This window comes from Branchiostoma floridae, chromosome 17, assembly GCF_000003815.2.
Source record: "Branchiostoma floridae strain S238N-H82 chromosome 17, Bfl_VNyyK, whole genome shotgun sequence".
Lineage (NCBI taxonomy): Eukaryota > Metazoa > Chordata > Leptocardii > Amphioxiformes > Branchiostomatidae > Branchiostoma > Branchiostoma floridae.
This window is the reverse complement of record NC_049995.1, coordinates 5,603,041-5,621,579: the sequence shown is the minus strand read 5'-3', so window position 1 is coordinate 5,621,579 and position 18,539 is coordinate 5,603,041. Positions and strand designations below refer to the sequence as shown.

Here is an 18,539-nt window from a genome sequence, read left to right as displayed (position 1 = left end):
TATATTTGTTGTTTGTAAGAAAAACATACTTTGGGATATGAAGTCACGGACAGTGGTTTCAAATCGGAAAATTTTGAAAATATAATAACTGCAAATTTGAAACCACAGTCCGCAGACTTAATACTCCTAAATGTGCAGTTTTTAAAAACAACGGATAAATGTCACCTCACGGATAAAGGAGTTCTGTTGTACAGTTACTTTTAGTAATACGACTACAAGAAAACTTTGAAGATTAGAAACAGTGATCGTTTACAAAATCACATCCAGTTGCTTGAGTACCGGTAAATGCTTTTTGGCATACAAGGAAACTCCTATGGAGTAGAGTCGCAGAGTGGTCACTGTAAAAAAATAAAACTACAGTACTGTACAATGTACAAGATTATGACTCCTCTCCACTGCAGGGAAAAAACATATTCTGTTTCTTCAAAAGTGTTAAAAACTTTTATTACATAATTGTGCAAAACATTATGGATGCACAACTGCGTATATGTACGAAGCTTCAAACACTCTATAATCTCAAGAGTTAATAAGCTTACTAATACTAGTACCATTTAAAAGATATTCAAGCAACCAGTCAATATTAGGGACAACCCAAATATTTAATTAAAAAAGTAACTGTTACAGCCAACAGTTTTTGTGCATGATGCACTTTTTGCTGCCATTTTGTCGAATGTACAAGCTTTACAATCCGTTGTAGTTCTAAGCTACTCCCTAAATCGACAACTCTGCCATATTTACATACAAGCCACATGATTTAAAGCTTGAAAATAATATAATTTTGTCCACGCAGTCTCATAGCAGCCCCCAGGGCTGTTAAATCTTGGAAGGTGCCTGCCGTCAATTAGCCATCAAATCTCCAAGTTGAGTTTGAAGCGAAGACCCGGGGCTGCCCGATGTCGGAAAGTGCCCGTCCACGTCTGTCCCTCAGTGTCAATAAACTCTCCATCGCCCTCCATCCTGAAAGAAAAAGAAGGCTGAATTCTTCATATTCATCTAGGTCTCAACATTAGATATTCTGGTTAATGTCATCTGTCAGTTTGTCAGACTTGTATAAATCAAACACATGTACACTCTGCTGTCAATCAAAATTGCCATACATGTAGCAACTGCAAAGCCAAAAGCAACTGACAGTTCCAAACCAGACAGGTGCAATGAATAACATTGAATTTCTTTGTACACAACCAATTGCATGACTTAGTGTTCTATCCAACCAACATCTTGGTGACCATTTGTGGATATCTAATCTTTAGGCCACACCAAATTTATTTGCTGATTATTGTATTTGTTCAGAAAAAAAATTGCACCGGCAGGTCAGAAAAAAAAATTATTAAGATTTTTTCAAAAGGTCTTTATTAGGTGAAGATATACAGCTTAAATAACACAAAAAACTACAGCCTGAGGAGTTTATAATGGGCATATATTTTTGCAATGAATATTGATAATGTTACTATATATATAATGTTCTGAATAAAAGGTATTGTTTGTAGACTGAAATTATGTGTATTTACAGTTTTCTGATAGCGTTAATACATGTACCTGTTACCATAATTTTTTTTGGGACTTAATTTTTTTTTATGAAAGAAAAGGGCGAATCCAAGAAGCGACAAATTAAATTGGTGTGGCCTTATCACTACGTTAAGAGGTTCGTTTTTGTTTACTTACTTGTTTTCCTCCCAGTTTCCCTCGTAGAAGGATCCGTCTGGCCAGACGTACTTGCCGCGCCCGTGGAACGTGTTGTTGTAGAACTCGCCATCGTAGACCGCGCCCGACGGATGCTCGAGTTTCCCCTGTCCGCTCATCTTGTCCTGCACCCACCGCCCCGTGTAGACAACGCCGTCCTTCGTCGTGTGCGTTCCAATCCCGTTTCGTTCCAGTACCCCGGTATCTGACTGAGAATATTCACCGTCTGAAAAATCAAATGCTTAAAGTTTGATCAAAATCCTTCCTGCTACTTTAAGTGTCTAGGCAGAAAGCCTATAATGCTAGTTCACCTTTTTCCGTGGGGTAACCAATATCTGTTGATTTGAAAACGACAGTATCTAGAGATATCAAGTTGGTTTCAAGTTGCAATAGTTTCAAAATATTGTAGTTTGAAAGCACCATCCAACCACTTGGTACACTTAAATAACCTGTTTTTACAAACAGCGGATATAGGTTACCCCACAGATAAAGGTGAACGTTATATAATTTTAGGCAGTGATTAAAGTTCAATTCAAGCCTTCCTTCTGACCAGCTCTTTTCTTGCTGAGACTCCTCTCACTAAATTTTTCTAATTGAAAAAAATATGTCTGAGAAACGAGAATAGTTTTGTCCAAAATAGTTACTGTAAAGTGACTTGCATTAGTGTTAACAAACTATGGAAAAATGATGATTACCATATTTATCTCCGTTTGGGAAGATGTAGACTCCTTTCTGAAGAGGCGGGCCTGCATGGACAGAAACCATCATCAGTTCTTTAAAAAGAAACCTGATACAGCAATAAAGTACATTACTGTATATTGTACAGGAATGGGGTAACAAAGGCATCCTTGAAAAACTATACCTAATGTCCAATTTCAGTGACAAGTTGTTTGTGTTATAAAAGAAAAGTATAAACTTAACGAAAGTACAACTGTTACAGTACAATGGTTACAAAAATTCCCACCTTTGTCAGGCTCTTCCACAGAGGGTTGTTTCACTTTCTTGTCTTTTGCTGTAGAACAACGGAAAAGAAGTTAATTAAGCGCAAAAAGAAAGCAAAAGTTAGAATATCTGTGTCCTGTGAGTAGCCTATCATGTACGATAGCCACATCCTGAAATGTACTTAATCTTATAATTGTTTGGTGCCTTTAAAAACATGTCATTGAGCACCTGTCCTGTTTAGAGCACTGTCCACACGTTCTAGCAGTGATCGTTCATCCAGGTTCACTCCGAATACCGGCCCGGGGCTCTCTCGTCTTGGACTGCTGTCCGACATCGAACTGAACTCGCTTCCGGACTTCACGTGCTTGTCGTCACCACGGTACTCATAAGCTCCTGTGGACGGTGGTCTATCCAGTTCTTCATCTGCCATGTTGGTGAAATTGGCCAAAAGGCCTGTTTCTGGCACTCCTGTATATTTTCCGAATGTTATGTCTTCAAAATTTCACTCTCACGGATGTCTACTCCATTGATGATTGCTCAGGAAATACAGCAAGTACACACACACGCAGTATGATTTGCAAGGCTCCGTTTTCTCTTCACAATCTTAACAGTGCTAATGCTTTCTGTCACAGGCGTTTCTGGATTCGCACAGCTAAGTAAACTGGTGGGAATTTGAAAAACGGTTATGTCAGATTTCCCAATATCCCAGCATTTCACTTCAGCAGCCACCTTTGTACCATAAGTGTTTAAAACTTCTCCTAAATCCGCATGTGAATAGCGAACTGTCATGTAATTAACGGTCTGAATGCGTTTTCTCCAGTTGGAGATCAGGCTGTGTTGTTGTGTGACTAGTTAACCGGATCTTCTGTAATCCTCGTGAGTGTGTTGACTCCTCAGTCCACAGCAAATACAGTCTAGCTCAGACCCTCTTTGTCAGCGACAATCAATGTTTGAGGAGGTACTTGGCAACTCTTGTACAGAGGTCGGGCTTAAATCCTGGTTGCAAGTTATATCAGGTGCTCCTCTTGCCGTCGTGCAAAACTGTTCATCTTCTTTCCATTGTATAGATGAAATTGTTCAACAAAAAAACTTAATAGAATTGTACGTTTTAGTCCAAGAATCCAAATCCTGGCACGCTGTGACTGAAGGAAAAATTCTCACAGCTATACTTTTTGTGAAATGTTGACAGGAACTCCTAAACACAATGTTAAGAATCCCTTAGCTTCTGCAGACAGCAACTTGAAACTTTAAAGCTCCACCTCCAGCAAATTTCTTCAAGAAGACTTGAAGAAGTCACTTAAATCCTCCTTGAAACAGCACGATCCTTTGTTGCAACCTGTCCACTTTTCGACTATTTCTTTTACCACCCTCACAGCGCAAACAAACCTTTCTTCCACGGGCAAAACCAAAATGGTCACGGAGACCAACCATCCGACAGCGGTGCGCTCCGAGGTCATCTAACTTAAACAGCGCCGTATTTTAGGATCATCAAATTAAGGTGTCCTCTTTCTGCAACCTGATCCCCCCTCTTCCTAAATCCAATGACCCACTTTTCAACACATGTCACAGCCTTTTGTGTGTAAGCATTTGGACTATCCCACAAGGTTTAGGGGTGGGTTGAAAGTGTCACTCCTTTATAAATGGGTATTCATACCAACCCAAAACATGCCTAAAAGCGACTTTACTTTCCCAGGCTTGGTAATGTTTATACATAGGTTTACTAGAAACATATCATGTGTCGGTTACTGTACATAGTTCTCCATACATACCCTATAATATTACACTGTTTTGTAACAGTTCCACTTGACTGTGCTTTCTTATAAGCAGGTATACAGAAATATAAGAAACACCTGTTAATTGGATACAAGCTTTATTCAAATTAAATCTTTTGAAACTTTTGACACAAAAAAGTTTTTTAAGTGTTGTGATAAAAAAAGTTGCACGTTAAATAGTTTTATTTCATTAGTTTAAGTTTGGAGCACTATGCAGTCAAAATAATGAAGAAGTTTATTTGCAAGTTTGTGCCCGAGGGCTAATTGCAAGTACATGTACATGGTATACACATAGTGACAATGGACAGTCATAAACAATATTCTAATCTAATACTAGTGTTGGCTAATAATAATAGCACACAAAGCTAAGTAACAACAATACTACTAAGAAAGTGAAATATGACAAAATTTTCTGAACAAATATAATATGTTCTCTAAGACTTTTTACACAAAGACTTTGATACAAGAGGGTCAGAAAGAATTATGATTTAGGAAAACATGAAAAAATTGTAAATTGTTTGTTTTTTGATAAATTTGGTTCGTTTTTATTTGGCATTTTTTTAGTAGTGGAGATATTTTTCCTGTGTAACTTGCTTTTCAAAATTTTCTCCTTGTGCCCTCTCTGGTGACGAGGCAGACAGAGAAAGAAGTGGGATGATAACATCAAAGAGTGGACGGGAATGACCCTTGCCAAAACCCAAGCTCTGGCCCACGACAGGGTGAGATGGAGGGAGGTGTGCTCAGCTGCTAAGTGCCCCCACGACCACCCCCGGTCAAGGGCCCGGTAAGCGGTAACCTCTCTGGTGCATCATAATTATCCTTCTCCAAAGAAAAGATTGATATTGTTCAACAATAATGATAAACCATTGCCAGGGCGAGAGAGAGAGAGAGTGAGAGAGTGGATGAGTGAGTGAGTGAGTGAGTGAGTGAGTGAGTGAGTGAGTGAGTGAGTGAGTGAGTGAGTGAGTGAGTGAGTGAGTGAGTGAGCGAGTGAGTGAGTGAGTGAGTGAGTGAGTGAGTGAGTGAGTGAGTAGTTCAGAGATGTACAAAATGATGTACAAAATGACTGATATACTCCTACATAGGTATACCAACTACTGAGTATTCTAAACCATCTCAGACAAGAACAAGAAATAGCCATGCCTTCAAGTACCATAATAAAGGGATTGATGTGTTCAAATACTCATTCTTTCCTAGAAGTAGAACTATCTTAGAGTAGAATTTGTTGCCATAAAGTGCAGTAGGCTCATCCTCACTAGATAGCTTCAAACAACATTGTGCAAAAGTTAGGTGTGACATGTTGTTCAGTGTAATATAACCAGCTGCTGCCATGCCGTGTGACTATGAAGCTGGTATGTTACGTCAAGGGGCAATTTATACTGGCCATATCGATAGAGATACTGATGCAGAAGGGATTGCATAAACTCGTCATTTTGGATGATAACGTAAAGTCAGCGGCCCCTTGTATGCGGGATGAGCGTTGTCAAACATCTGCCCTATTGGTGTAAAGCAAGGGATGTACATCTGTTTCATGTATTGTGTAATTTTTTCATTATTTAATGTAAATGGAACATATTGTAATTTTTTTTCAAGATATTCTGAATTTTAGAATCTCCAGCCAGATTGATATTGCAAACTTATTTTAAACATATTTGCATCATTTTCTCACATTTCAAGCGTTGGTATAAAACAACATAAAAGCCAGCTGCAACCAAATCAATTGCTAGTACGTCCAGGTAGCCTACCCGAACATAAGCCAGCCGTAGATTTCCAAATTGACTGTTGCAATCGGAGATATTCAAAGCTTCGCAGGACTTTCAACAAACTTTAAGTAACAATTTGAGCAAACCACCAAATGCATTCTATTGGTGTTCTAATGCGTTCAATGGTTCATCAGAAAGTTGGACAACATGGGGGACAACACAAGCCTCTATGGGAAGTACGTATATTTCTGGACATCCACACAGCACAATTAAGTCATACTTATACATTGTGAATATTGCTGTACAGTGTAACAAGCTCGCTTCATTACATAATGTAGAAAAATGATCCAAAACAGTGACCTTATTTTCTTACAATACATCCCTTTAAGCTGAAATAAAATTGTCAATGAATCTATCGACAATATCGTCTGCAAATGTTTTGGGAATTTGTGTGTCAAATTTCAGGTGGGGGGTCTGTAAACAATGCCGAAATAAAGGTTTTTATAATGCATAAAACGCATCCAGGCCAGATGTAGGGACCTCAGAGTCAACATAAACATCTTATTTATTAATAGGTGCAGGAAAACAACAACAGGAGTTGACGAAAAGATGACAAACCTGGCATTTTCTTGCTGCAAGTACTGTATCTCTCTGAGTTCACTGTGCGGCAGCCATCTTTGTTACCATGGAGACGTTGTGTAAATAAACTCTCCTTCCCTAGGTCTTTCGATGGTCCACAGTCGAGTCTGCTCTATCTTCCGTAAAATCATAGAATTTTCATAACAAGTTGTTTGCATAAAGATAGAAAACATGAAAAATTCGTATTGAAATTGTTTTTTGTGATGTTTTTAAAGGAAAAATAAGTTGACAATTCTGGGACCGAGAAGACAACAGTCCTGCGCAGAAAGCAGGCGGCTTTTGGACGAGCCCACTTCATCGGCGGGGGATTAGCTCAAATGGTAGAGCGCTCGCTTAGCATGCGAGAGGTACCGGGATCGATACCCGGATCCTCCAAAATGATTTTTTTTTCCAGAATCTTCTTTTTTTTTGTCCTTTTACTAGAAATTTGTCCGCATTTCTTCATCTTTTCTCTCTTAATTTCCTTCTTGACAAACAACAGAAAAAATATTTCCTGACTGTTTTTTCGCCTTTTTGTCTTTCCAAATAAATGCATAACCAGTTACTTATCCTTTACTGAAGTGCTGCATTTAATGTTTTATTTTTTTTTCTATTCTTTTCGCGATGAAAACCCTGCACTATACAAATCTGATGAAAAGGAATAGAAGCCATGTTTTTAACATGATTGGGGAAAATTAGAATCCCAATTGCCACAACAATAAAATGCAGATACTATTACCTTGTAAAAATCTCCAACCATACATCTGCTTAAAGTTTATGGTTAATAATTAAAGCGACCTTTGGTCCAGTCTTCAACATATGATAAATCACAATACAGGCGCGTGACGAACCATGTGACTATCCCACCTTGTCTGAAGTCAGGTGCTACACTACAACACCACAAGATTCTTTTTCAGAGACGGTTTTCTACTGTAGGATGGATCTATATGTTACGGCACTCGCCCTGGTGGTGTTTTTGGCGGTACTTCTGAGTACTGGAAATGGACACCTGTGCGTGATAGAGCCCCGACAGAGAGGGGACTTCGATATCTCAAAAGTACGTACACTGTCCGGTATTGTCTAAACTGGTGTACCTAGTGGGCTTGAACATGTCATTTGTGTGTTGGCCTTTTCTGCGTTTCTCTGCGTTTCTGTTTATAGCCTGGTATCCGGTCGTATTATAGCTCCCCAATCTCGGGAAGGACAGAGGAGACTCGGGAGTTATAATACGGCTGGATACCAGGCTAGGTTTCTCACTATAGTGCCGTGCGCTTTAATATTTGTCAGGGGGAGGGTCAGTAGCAGGAAAATGTTCTTGACTTAAGACTGTAGACCTAAGAAAAAATGTCATGTCTCCGACTTACTTACTTACTTTCTTCTTCGTCCCTGAAAATAGATTCGATAGGTTGAGATTATTTTTTACTTGCCGCAGTGATCTAAAAAAGATAGTGTTTGATAATGTAAAACTAAAATGCATCAGGGTACTGGTATTTTAAACATCATACACTGACTATATAGATATAACGTTGAATTGTAAAAGCACACTTTCTATTGCAACACTGAGAAATGAGAACAAGTTAGAAAACGTTTCTACAACGTTTTTATCACTCAGAAGTCAGATCGAAAATTTTATGTTCCTTACCAGCGCTAGCGGTCGACCAAAAAAGGCAAGGGTCGGTAGGTTTTGCTAGAGTCGGTCGGATAACAGGAAACTACTTTTTAATAGGCCTTATTAGTGAGAGACGTAAAAACGCAGAAAAGGTCAATGACCGCTGCGCATGTGACAAAGTGAGTGACCTTGTCAGGACAAACAATGGATACGAGGCATTGATCAGCATATTTCTCTGTGTGTTTATTCGTACATTTGTTTGTTTCTTTGTTTATTAGACCTGTAGCCACACGAATCAGTGTCTAAGCATCAGTGACAACCTATTTTCATGTGTGCCTTTTCGTTCATATGCTTGTTAGCTTATCAATTTATTCGTTTGTTTGTTTGTCCGGTAGCCGCGAGAATTAGTGTCTAAGCATCAATGGCCATATTAATTGAGCAACATATTTTCTTATGTGCTTTTTCGTCTATTTGTTTGTTAGCCTATCAATTCCTTCGTTTGTTTGTTTGTTTGTTTGTTTGTTTGAATGTTTATTTGTCCCGTAGTCACAGGAATAATCAGTGACCTTAATGATGGAGCAACCTATTTTCCTTTGTGCGTTTTTCGTCCAACTATTTATTCGATTATCAATTCATTCGCTTGTTTGTTTGTTTGTTTGTCCGGTACACATAGGAAGAGTCAGTGTCTTTAATGATTGATCAAACTATTTTCCTGTGTGCTTTTTTCATCCAAATATTTGTTTGATTATCATTTCATTCGTTCGTTTGTTTATTTGTTTGTTTGTATGTTTGTTTCAGTGGCCCTAATGATTGATCAACCTATTTTCCTGTTATGCTTTTTTCGCCCATTTGCTTGTTTGCATCGTTTGTTTGTTTGTTTGTTTATTTATTTATTTGTTTGTTTGTTTGTTTGTTTGTTAGTCCGGCAGCCACACGTGTTTCCGGCACGGCCCCCCGTGTGGCGGTGAGGCGGCGAGCCCCCCCCACCCATACCTACCTGAGCAGCACGGCGGTCACCCTTCTCTGGCAACAGAACTACAACCACTACACAGTCGGCTATCCAGGTTGGGCCTTTTCCAACTTCTCTGACCCGCTTTCGACTAGATGAGTAGCCTGAGTCTTTACCAGACTCCCGCCTGGCCGACTAGTATAAGGGACTTTGGCAAAGATAGGAATAAAAGTCTAGTAGGAGTTAATTGGCCTAGGAGTGAACTGACCGGCCTGCGGATAGCTTGATTACAAAAGACTAACTGAAATACCATCATGGCAACTTCTTTGTCCCTATCTTACTAAATTCTTTCCTTTTTTCATCAAACTGACACGTTTGCTTGGGACTTAAGTAGCATTAATATATAAAGAAAGTTTGATTTGTAAAGACATAGAAAAGCTACAAATGAGTTTTTCTTACTCAATCTTAGTTTCTGAATGGTCAGTGAAAAGGGAGGTCTGTTATTCTCGATATCTAAACGGATCTATCAACAACGCTCCAGAATCTAAAGCGTGAACAACAACAAAATCAACTCTTTGACAATGAATATTTCTAATATGATTAAAAAAAGCTACTGATTTGTTTATTAATATACTGTTATACATGGCGACCAGCCCCTCCAGCTCTGTCCTGCCACTTGCTATATTATCTAATCGAATACAACAGGATAACTGCTTCACCTTTAGTAACTATGGCAGTAACAGTAGCAGTAACAGTGGTAGTAACAGCTGTACAGGTAATTGGGCTTATTTGTTTAGAGAAGAACAGAAACAATAACAATAAGTTAAAGTTTTTGTTTTCCAATATGTTTCCTTCCGGGAAGATAATTATTTACCCCCCCCCCCCCCCACCCCCACCAGGATACATGGACGTGGCCTGGTCTGACGTCACGGATATGAAGAATTTCCACCTGTTGGCCGTCATCGGAGACCTGAATGAGCACGCGCAGGACCACCAGCGCAACTACTCCATCCCTGTGGTAAATAAGAGTGACGCAATGAAGAGAATTCGTTCGTTCAAACCATTGTAGTGTATATGGAGTGTTACAATATTTCCAAGCAATACAATATATAATATAATGCAATATAATCCTATGGGAAAGTGCAGGAAAAATGTGTCATTATATATCCAGAAGTAAGACTTCCAGCCAGGAGGGGAGAAAGCACCGTCAAATGCTAGTCTTAACATAAAATCCTACCAAGTAAGGCTTTTCAATGGTATAAACGGTATATTTTTTTACAAGAAGGGGTTGCTGGCCCTTCAAAAACAAAAATAAAAAAGCTAAATCTTCGTTAGATAAGAAGAAAATATAACGTTATGTTACAAATGTGTATTTTCCCCAAAAATAGAATATCTGTGTTTGCTAGAAACTGCTATGATAACAAACGCTAACGAAATGACGACACGAAAAGTACCAAAAAGTAGCAAGTGAATGGAAGACATTTCAGCACTGAATCGAATGATATGAGTTTCATGCAAAAGGGATACGCGCTTGCAGTTTCAGTATCGCAAGGAATTGTGGGTAAGGTCATAGGTTAAGGCCCATCAGTAACGAACAAACATCTACGTTGAAACGTTGCAGGCACTGTACATGCGCATTTGGAGCTGCGAGATGGCTGACTTTGAAATACATGTGAATTTTTTTTCGAATCATTTACAAATCATAGACCTTGAACTTTGACCTTAACCTGCAACTCATAACGAATGCGAATTTTTGACTGTGAAATGGCTCACTTTGGAACACATGGTACATTTTCTTTCTGAGATGTTTGTCTTTCTCCCTTCCAGGTGATGCCAAGCGTGCATTGTTCCCACTGCGTGCTCAGATTCAGGTATAACTCACACAAACCCGGGGAACAGATCTTCTACCAGTGCGCCGACATCGCCATCAAAAACCTAACCGTCAAAACCGCTTCTCAACAACTCAACAATCTCCCCGTAAAGTCTCCTACCATTCCCCAACCTCCCCCCAACCCTACCACCATGCCTGGTAGTACAAGACTTTACGGGTTTTCCTACTCGGAGCTCGACACTTTGCAGTGTGAGCTTGTTTCTGTGGACGCTGTTACGGGAGCGGTCTACCCCGTCAAAACGTTCGACTTCGGCGTCGGGTCCGGCTACCGCCCCGAGATGCTGGGATTCGGGAAGAACAGCAACATGAGCAGGAGAAGCGTCGGTCAACGACAGAACTTTAAGGCACAGACCCAAGCACAGGGAAACCACTTTATAATGGACCAAATGCTGGGGTACAGTGAGGAGAGTAAGTTGATGTTTACGATGAAGCACGGGAAGTCCAGCAGTTTGGATGCGGTGGCTGACACGCTTTTGGTTATCGAGGTAGGTGAATGATTTCTATCCTCTAATCAGTCTCCGACGTATTTATCGATTTATTTATTGAGTCTGCCTTTAAGAGCGCACAGTTAGCCATGCCCAACTAGCCTGTGGTACTCCCCAAGCAGAGGTTAGACTCAGACTTATTTTTACGTTTAGGGGCTTTTATCGGACCGCGAGACGTATCAAGAAAACAGTTAGCCCAACTAGCTAGTAGCCTAAAAACGTCAAAAACTAGCCGAAGCCTAACCCCTGCTTGAAGAGTAGCCTGTGTTTTTTTTTATTTGAAAAAAGGGGCCCCTCCGAACGGACTGTTTTTCTGCACTTTCTGTCTTGACCCCTGCGTGGGCTCTTGGGACAACTTGCAGCTACCGGGCTATTTTGGGGCACGACCGGGCTCCTGAATTTTTTATAAAGACTCGCAGTTAAAATCAACACGGGATCCGGTGACAAATAGACCCCTTGACGTAGTCCTCTCTTCGTATCTAACAGTCCAACGGGACACATTTATGGTTTCGGAGCCCAGTCGGTCAAGGGTTAACTACATCAAGAAGTTATGAAGACAAACAAAATGGCATGGTGGAGTTAAAGGTACAAATCTAGCATTAGGACCTCGCGCATCTTTAAATCGCGGCCGCCAAGTTGAATTGACCCATCAACATGGCGGACGCAGTCACGTGACGATGGCGTAATTTTTGTCATCGCACGTCATCATCACGTGATGACTGCATGCGAACGCTTTGTTTTTCCAGGCAGCAACAGGGAACGCTATGGAGAAGGCAGTGGACCCGAAAGCACTGATGTCACCTATCGTCGCTATGACAACGAACGGCCTAGGCTCTATGCTGACGTTTAACATGGACATGGTGCGAGATAAACCAGGTACTGCAGAGCTGCCTTACACGGAAACTAATCTATAAGCATATTTTAAGTTTGCGTAAAGGATACGTAAAGCATGCTTTCATGAAAAACGTAATCTTTAAACAGCAGCTTAAATAATGAATTTCATGAAGTGTTGTTTGTACTATATATGGAACTCTGATTTCTTGAAATCGTATAATATGCTCTTTATATTTGATGAACTGCATTTTGGACTTCGTCCCTTCATAGGAGTTGTGCATTTATTTACTTCTATCGCCAAGAGGGTTATATTTTTGGGTGCCGTTTATCTGTGTGTATATGTGACTTTACGTTGACAGCATAATAGATTGCAATGATATTCTGTATGTGGGTAGTATTAGGAAGATAAGACTCCTGGTCGACCACGGGCTACCTGGTTACTTTCTTGTAATTACAGGAGAACTTCCGGTTTTGTGTTTTTTGTCCTAGGCATACTATCGATATCGTCTAGATAGTTGTGTGGCATATAGCATTGTAGTTATGAGGTCACTTGAGTAAGCACCGAATGACAGCCGCTCCAGACCCTTGCGATTTAGCCGGGCCTATTGTGAGCTCCTCGCAATCCAGCCCCTGGTTTTTAAGAGGGAGTTGTCGATCCACCCCAATGATAAGCCAATTATTTCATGTCAGAAAGAAGGTCGGGTATATATACATGTATATAGGTTTAGGCTCCATAGCGCGAATTGTTTTTATCTATCTGGCCCGGACAGTGGACGCCATTCATATCAGTCAGGAAAAATAGTCTCTTTTCATTTCTTAGGTACTTTTACGTTCAGAGTCGGACTGTTGGACCAAGACGGCTCGTACCAGGAGCTGTACTCCGACCCCAGCAAGACGGAAGATTTGTACATAAACTACCTCTGCGCCACCGCCGACACGCAGAAAAACGTCCTCTACGTTCTGATGGGAAATGAGAACGCGCCTGACACGCTTGATGCCAGGATATACACGTTTGATCTCAGTGTGTGAGTACATTATTTTATTCTCCTACGCAGAGACATCCAACGGCCGGCGCCAACAAACTGCCTCTTGTCTGTACTCTGCTATCTCAACCGTTACCATCAGTTCCTGACCGCCATGCTTATGAATATTAATGAGCTGACCCTTATATATGCAATATCTCTTTTGAAAACTGAAAGGCCTGTTCTCTGATTGGCTAACAGCCGGTTTGTGGGGACGCTCACACTGAGTCACAGGAACTGATGGTGACGGTTGAGATTTCCCGCCGAAGGGATCGAGGTTCCCCGAACAAATGGCTGGCATGGCCAGAAGTTTCAATTCTGATTTGTGACGTCAAAGCGCAGGCAATCAGAACGAGGCCATTACGTCATCGGCCAGCGCGGCGGGAGAGGGGAGGAAAGCGCGAAGTTCAAACGTGTCTACAGGGTCATATTGGGCGGATTAATGTAAAAATTGACGTAAATCAACTTTTTAATGAGTAAACTGCTGGAAAATAATGAATTGAAAATTTTCTGATGCTTTCCTTTAAACGAGGACCTAGTACCTAGTTTCAAACCCTTAGCGGGCCCTTACACAAATTGGGAAGGATATTTTACACGAATCTCGGACTCCCATTTCACGAAATAGGGTAGGGAATATTCCCTAACAACCATCGTAACCCCTGCTTGAATTTCCATTTAAAATTGCCATTGGAGGAGCAGCTGCTCAAATTGAGTGCGTTTGAATGTATTCCATGCTATCCTTATCTATAAGCACCTGTTTTGTAAGCCTCTCTTCTGTCTATTCTTGTTCTGACAGGAAGCCGGCGAAGATGTCTTACGCTCAACTAGATGTGGATAACTACACCATCTCCTCTATCCACTTCTACCAGAAGACAGGTAATTAACGGAACTATGTAATTGGTGGTAATTCAAAATTACCGATTTGGCCAATAAGGGAGCGTTACTTGGTCACGTGACCAGTTCCTCGTTTGTCCACCATTTTGTGATGGTAGACAAACTAGTCAAACCTGGTCGCCTTAATTTACAAACCGCATTGAAACAGTCCTGTCCATTTCAGTTAACGAGGTTAAATCGACCCTGCCCGAGCAACCATGTCCTTAGCAATCATTTTCCCTCAGTTTTTAAGTGGTTGCTGACTCTAGTATATTTGTAAAGTTTGTCCAGTCGGCGCTTGGTTCTAGGGCCTGTAATTAGAGCATTAATTGGAGAAGTTGTAGATAAATCTTCATGATTATTGACATGTCGGTAGGTGTTCCAGGGAGGGGAATTATCAGATTATGGGCCACCTGGCGGCTTTACCTGGTACTGCAATCAGAAGGACTTACGGCTTGCATATCTTGGTTCTTGACATGCTGTGGTCATGATTTCTTGATTTATACCTTTGTTTATTTGCTTCATGTCCAGGTAAACTGGTTGCCGTATCCCCCGGGTTGTTCTTGGATCGGCAGGTGACGTACACCCTTGTGACGGTGGACCCCAAACTGGGTCTCATCAAACCCCTGTGGGTCATAGCTGTGCCTGGTACGTAGAGTTACCCTCTCGCTGCACTTGCGTCACGCTTGCAATTGCGTCACTGCGGGGTTCGAAAGATACTCAACGAATTTCAGAGACGAAGAACGAATCTTCTTACTTTTCTGTGTATTTTGACGTCTTGTGAGTCATACTTTTACGTACTACGCAATATCTAAATTATAAAAAAAATTGGAGAAAATAACAAACATGTACAGTGACGCAGTGAACGAACCCCGCAGTTACTCAAGCTTGACGCAAGTGCAGTGAGAGCGCACCTTAATCAACATGTACATGGGGTCTGCATGCCTCCTTTCCGTAAGGCATTGGCAAGACATTTTGATCCACCATATCAACAACGACAGAAATAAAGCAGGCTCCGCTCCTAAGGCGTCGCCAAAAGATTTAGGTGTTTTTTTTTCTCTCTCTTTTCAGACCGCTATCAATCTTACTACGGCGGCGACGTCATCAACCTCGACCAACAGAACGGCGTTCTTTACCACGTGCTCCGGCTGGTGGACCCACCCAACGCCGATGTCATAGCAACGGTTTCCATGGAAACCCAGAGAGTCACATTCTCCAACCCCACCAACCTTCGCCATTTGCATAACCTCTCTTTCCTTCCGTATATCAGCAACTAGCAATAAGTAGCGCGGATTACATTATAAGTATACATTATACATGAATGGGAATCATACATCAATATGGGAATACATTATACATTACATTATACTCTGTGAATTCATATACACTTGTTTCAAAAAGAGGAAAGACATGTAAACTGTAGAATAGTATAGCATTACACACATTTGACAATTTGGAAACGATAGATGTACTTATAGTATAGCATAGCCTTAGTTGTTCTGTCTCTCTCACTGACACTGTAAAGATTCTTTAATTTACAGAAACGTTTATGTAATTACTGCATTTAGCCCATATGAGCAAAAACATGCATAAAGATCATTGCCATATATAAGAATGATTTTTTTTTCATGTTCAACGAAAGACAAAAATGTATCATCGCGCAACTGAATACAGACAACATGCCAAACTACATACGAGTGCGGCAACATACGGAACATAGAGATACAGATGCGAACACTCGTCATCACATCTACCGATCATAATACTCCGTCGTCGGAGGTTAACCTCCATCACAGAGTAATGCCTGGTGCGGATAATTACATGTACGTTGAACAAGAAAAAATTCGTCGGCCGAATTTTTCTATTTCACGGGTGTAAAATCTGCCATTGACGGGAGCTTACTTATCTATAGTGTCATTTAAAAACGAATGTCGCTTCTCGCCTAAATTTGATTCTGTCTGAATGTGTCTTATTATCAAACGTTTTACACGTGTGACTTATTGGGCTCTCGAGAGCTTGTGTCCTTTCACCTCTAACTCAAGAAACTATTCTCGTTCATAGAACTACCAATAGAGGCTCAGGATTCTTAATCACTATGACAATTAGTCCAATAGGAGCTCAGGATTCTTGATCACTATGAAAATAAGTCCAATAGGGGCTCAGGATTCTTAATCACTATGAAAATCAATCCAATGGGAGCTCAGGATCCTTAATCACTATGGAAATTAGCCCAATAGGGGCTCAGAATTCTTTATCACTATGAAAATCAGTCCAATAGGAGCTGAGGATCCTTAATCACTATGAACATTAGTCCAATAGGGGCTCAGGATTCTTAATCACTATGAAAATTAGCCCAATAGGAGCTCAGGATTCTTAATCACTTTTAATTGCTTTCCTCAGGTGTTCACATCTGTTATACAAAATTAAATACGCAATTAAAACGCCTAAAGAAAGATCATATCTAAGCCATGGGTTCTTCAGTGTAAGTAGACGTAGTTGACATGTCGCAAAAACGCCATCTAGCGTGACACTACCAATGCTGCTATACCAGGAGAAATAAGATTCCAGTGGCACGACAGCTTCACGACAACACACTAGAGACAGTCGTAGGGAAGTCGTGTACGTTTCGGAAAATTACCAGCTGAAAAGATTACCGTATATCATTTCAACAGGCTCATTCGAGCCCATGACAAATCTTTTATCTTATTTTAACAACAGTAACCTGGTGTTCTCTCATAACAAAAAAATCTTAACTGTTCTCCAAATAAAAATTCCACAAACCGAAATTTTCGTGTCTGCTGTACATCAATTATATAACAGTCAACCTTATCGATTGTAAAAGACAAAGACTGGATAGCACAGGCAAATTTTATCACAAGAATATCATTGAAACGTTCCGTGTTTCCCTCTTTCAGACTAATAAGAACCAATATGGCGAACCACGGTCAACGTGAATACCTGAGGGGTAAGAATGCTTCTGCTGTCCTTCGGGAAGCCAGCGCTTGTTTATTACAAATAACTAAGACTTAATCACGAAGCAAGGACATCTTGTTGAGCCAGAGCGCTGTTGCGCCACTGCAGGTAGCACGGCTGTTTTCTGCGCTGCCCATGTCCTGTGGTATAACGGTAAAACTTTTGTTGTTTCTTTTGGCTAGTTGAGTATAATGCTATAGCGTTGCCCCTGTATATTGTTGCTATCAATCTTATGCTGTGTTAGAATTGGATCATGGCCGTTAAGCTGATGGCAAAAGTCTGCTTGTTGCTGCTTTTGCAGCTCCTGGTGTCACGTATAGACGCAGGTAGCTGGCAGAGCTGCCGTGAGGTGTCAGTGGCAAAGTGTGGTGTAGGCGACAGCCGTAGTGATGGTCATGAGTACCGGTATGACATTGGAGCGTACCGGTACAAGTGGACCAAATATCCACGTGAAGCATACAGCTACAATGGTCCCTTTGTGACCGTTGCTTTGAGTCAGGTGTACCAGTCCTGTCAGGTCTGCTCAAATGAAACAATGCCTACCCAGGGGGGTCCCACCCAGAACCCTTCCCTACCACCCTTCAGAACCAACATCATGATCGTTGACAACGACGTTGGTGAGCTTGACACGCAAAAGGCAGAGGTCCTCTCTCAGATCCCCTGTGGTAGATATTGCAGGCTGTGGTTTGTGGGTTGTAACCTAACGGATATAGAGGGAGGGGCGTTTGCTAAGTTGCCACAGGTGTCTACCCTGGTCATCTGGCGGAGCAATGTCCAGACTCTGAGGAACGGCACGTTTGCTGGGATGGAGGGTCTCAAAAAGCTGCTGCTGTTTGAAAACAACCTGACACATCTGGAGGTGAGGTCTTAGAAATATAAACATGTATTCCTAATATTCTGTTGCTATGTTTTGGATCGATTATTATGTCTCTCAATTAAAAAAAAAATAGTCCCTTTGCTTTCCTTTCTTGATGTGCTTTCTGGCCCGGTAAAAAATGTGTACGGTTCTTACTTACGGGTTGTTAGATTTAGCTTCAAAGCGGTAATTGTTTTCTTTTAGACGAAGAATCTCTCTCTCTCTCTTTGATACGACATTTTCATTTCCATTACCTTATACTTCATGCGCTATCTAATACAGGATGGCTGCTTGGATGGGCTTCCCGGCTTGTCTCACCTCATCCTTGTGGA

At 41.0% G+C, this 18,539-nt stretch overlaps 2 protein-coding genes and 1 non-coding gene across 4 annotated transcripts; 2 read left to right on the top strand and 1 right to left on the bottom strand.

Annotated features, from left to right (window-relative positions):
- Nucleotides 1-425: 425 nt before the first annotated feature.
- LOC118404776 (MORN repeat-containing protein 2-like) lies at nt 426-6,980 on the bottom strand. 2 transcript variants are annotated; one of them, XM_035804110.1, is made up of 5 exons: nt 6,716-6,980; nt 2,645-2,692; nt 2,376-2,426; nt 1,663-1,906; nt 426-957 (listed from the first exon to the last, which is right to left on the bottom strand). In XM_035804110.1, the coding sequence occupies exons 1-5, from the start codon at nt 6,720-6,722 to the stop codon at nt 849-851; spliced, it is 459 nt and encodes a 152-aa protein (XP_035660003.1). In that variant the 5' UTR covers nt 6,723-6,980; the 3' UTR covers nt 426-848. The 2 variants fall into 2 exon arrangements, with proteins under 2 accessions (XP_035660003.1, XP_035660002.1); XM_035804109.1 differs by lacking the exon at nt 6,716-6,980 and adding an exon at nt 2,851-3,776.
- A 58-nt stretch (nt 6,981-7,038) lies between these two features.
- On the top strand, nt 7,039-7,111 carry Trnaa-agc. The gene has a single exon. It is a non-coding gene; the product is annotated as a tRNA-Ala (tRNA).
- Nucleotides 7,112-7,560: 449 nt separating this feature from the next.
- On the top strand, nt 7,561-15,739 carry LOC118404791. The gene is made up of 9 exons (XM_035804136.1): nt 7,561-7,772; nt 9,246-9,388; nt 10,173-10,291; nt 11,101-11,649; nt 12,396-12,525; nt 13,304-13,508; nt 14,302-14,381; nt 14,910-15,026; nt 15,450-15,739. Exons 3-9 carry the CDS (start codon nt 10,178-10,180, stop codon nt 15,653-15,655), a joined length of 1,401 nt encoding a protein of 466 aa, XP_035660029.1. The 5' UTR covers nt 7,561-7,772; nt 9,246-9,388; nt 10,173-10,177; the 3' UTR covers nt 15,656-15,739.
- The last annotated feature ends 2,800 nt before the right edge of the window (nt 15,740-18,539 follow it).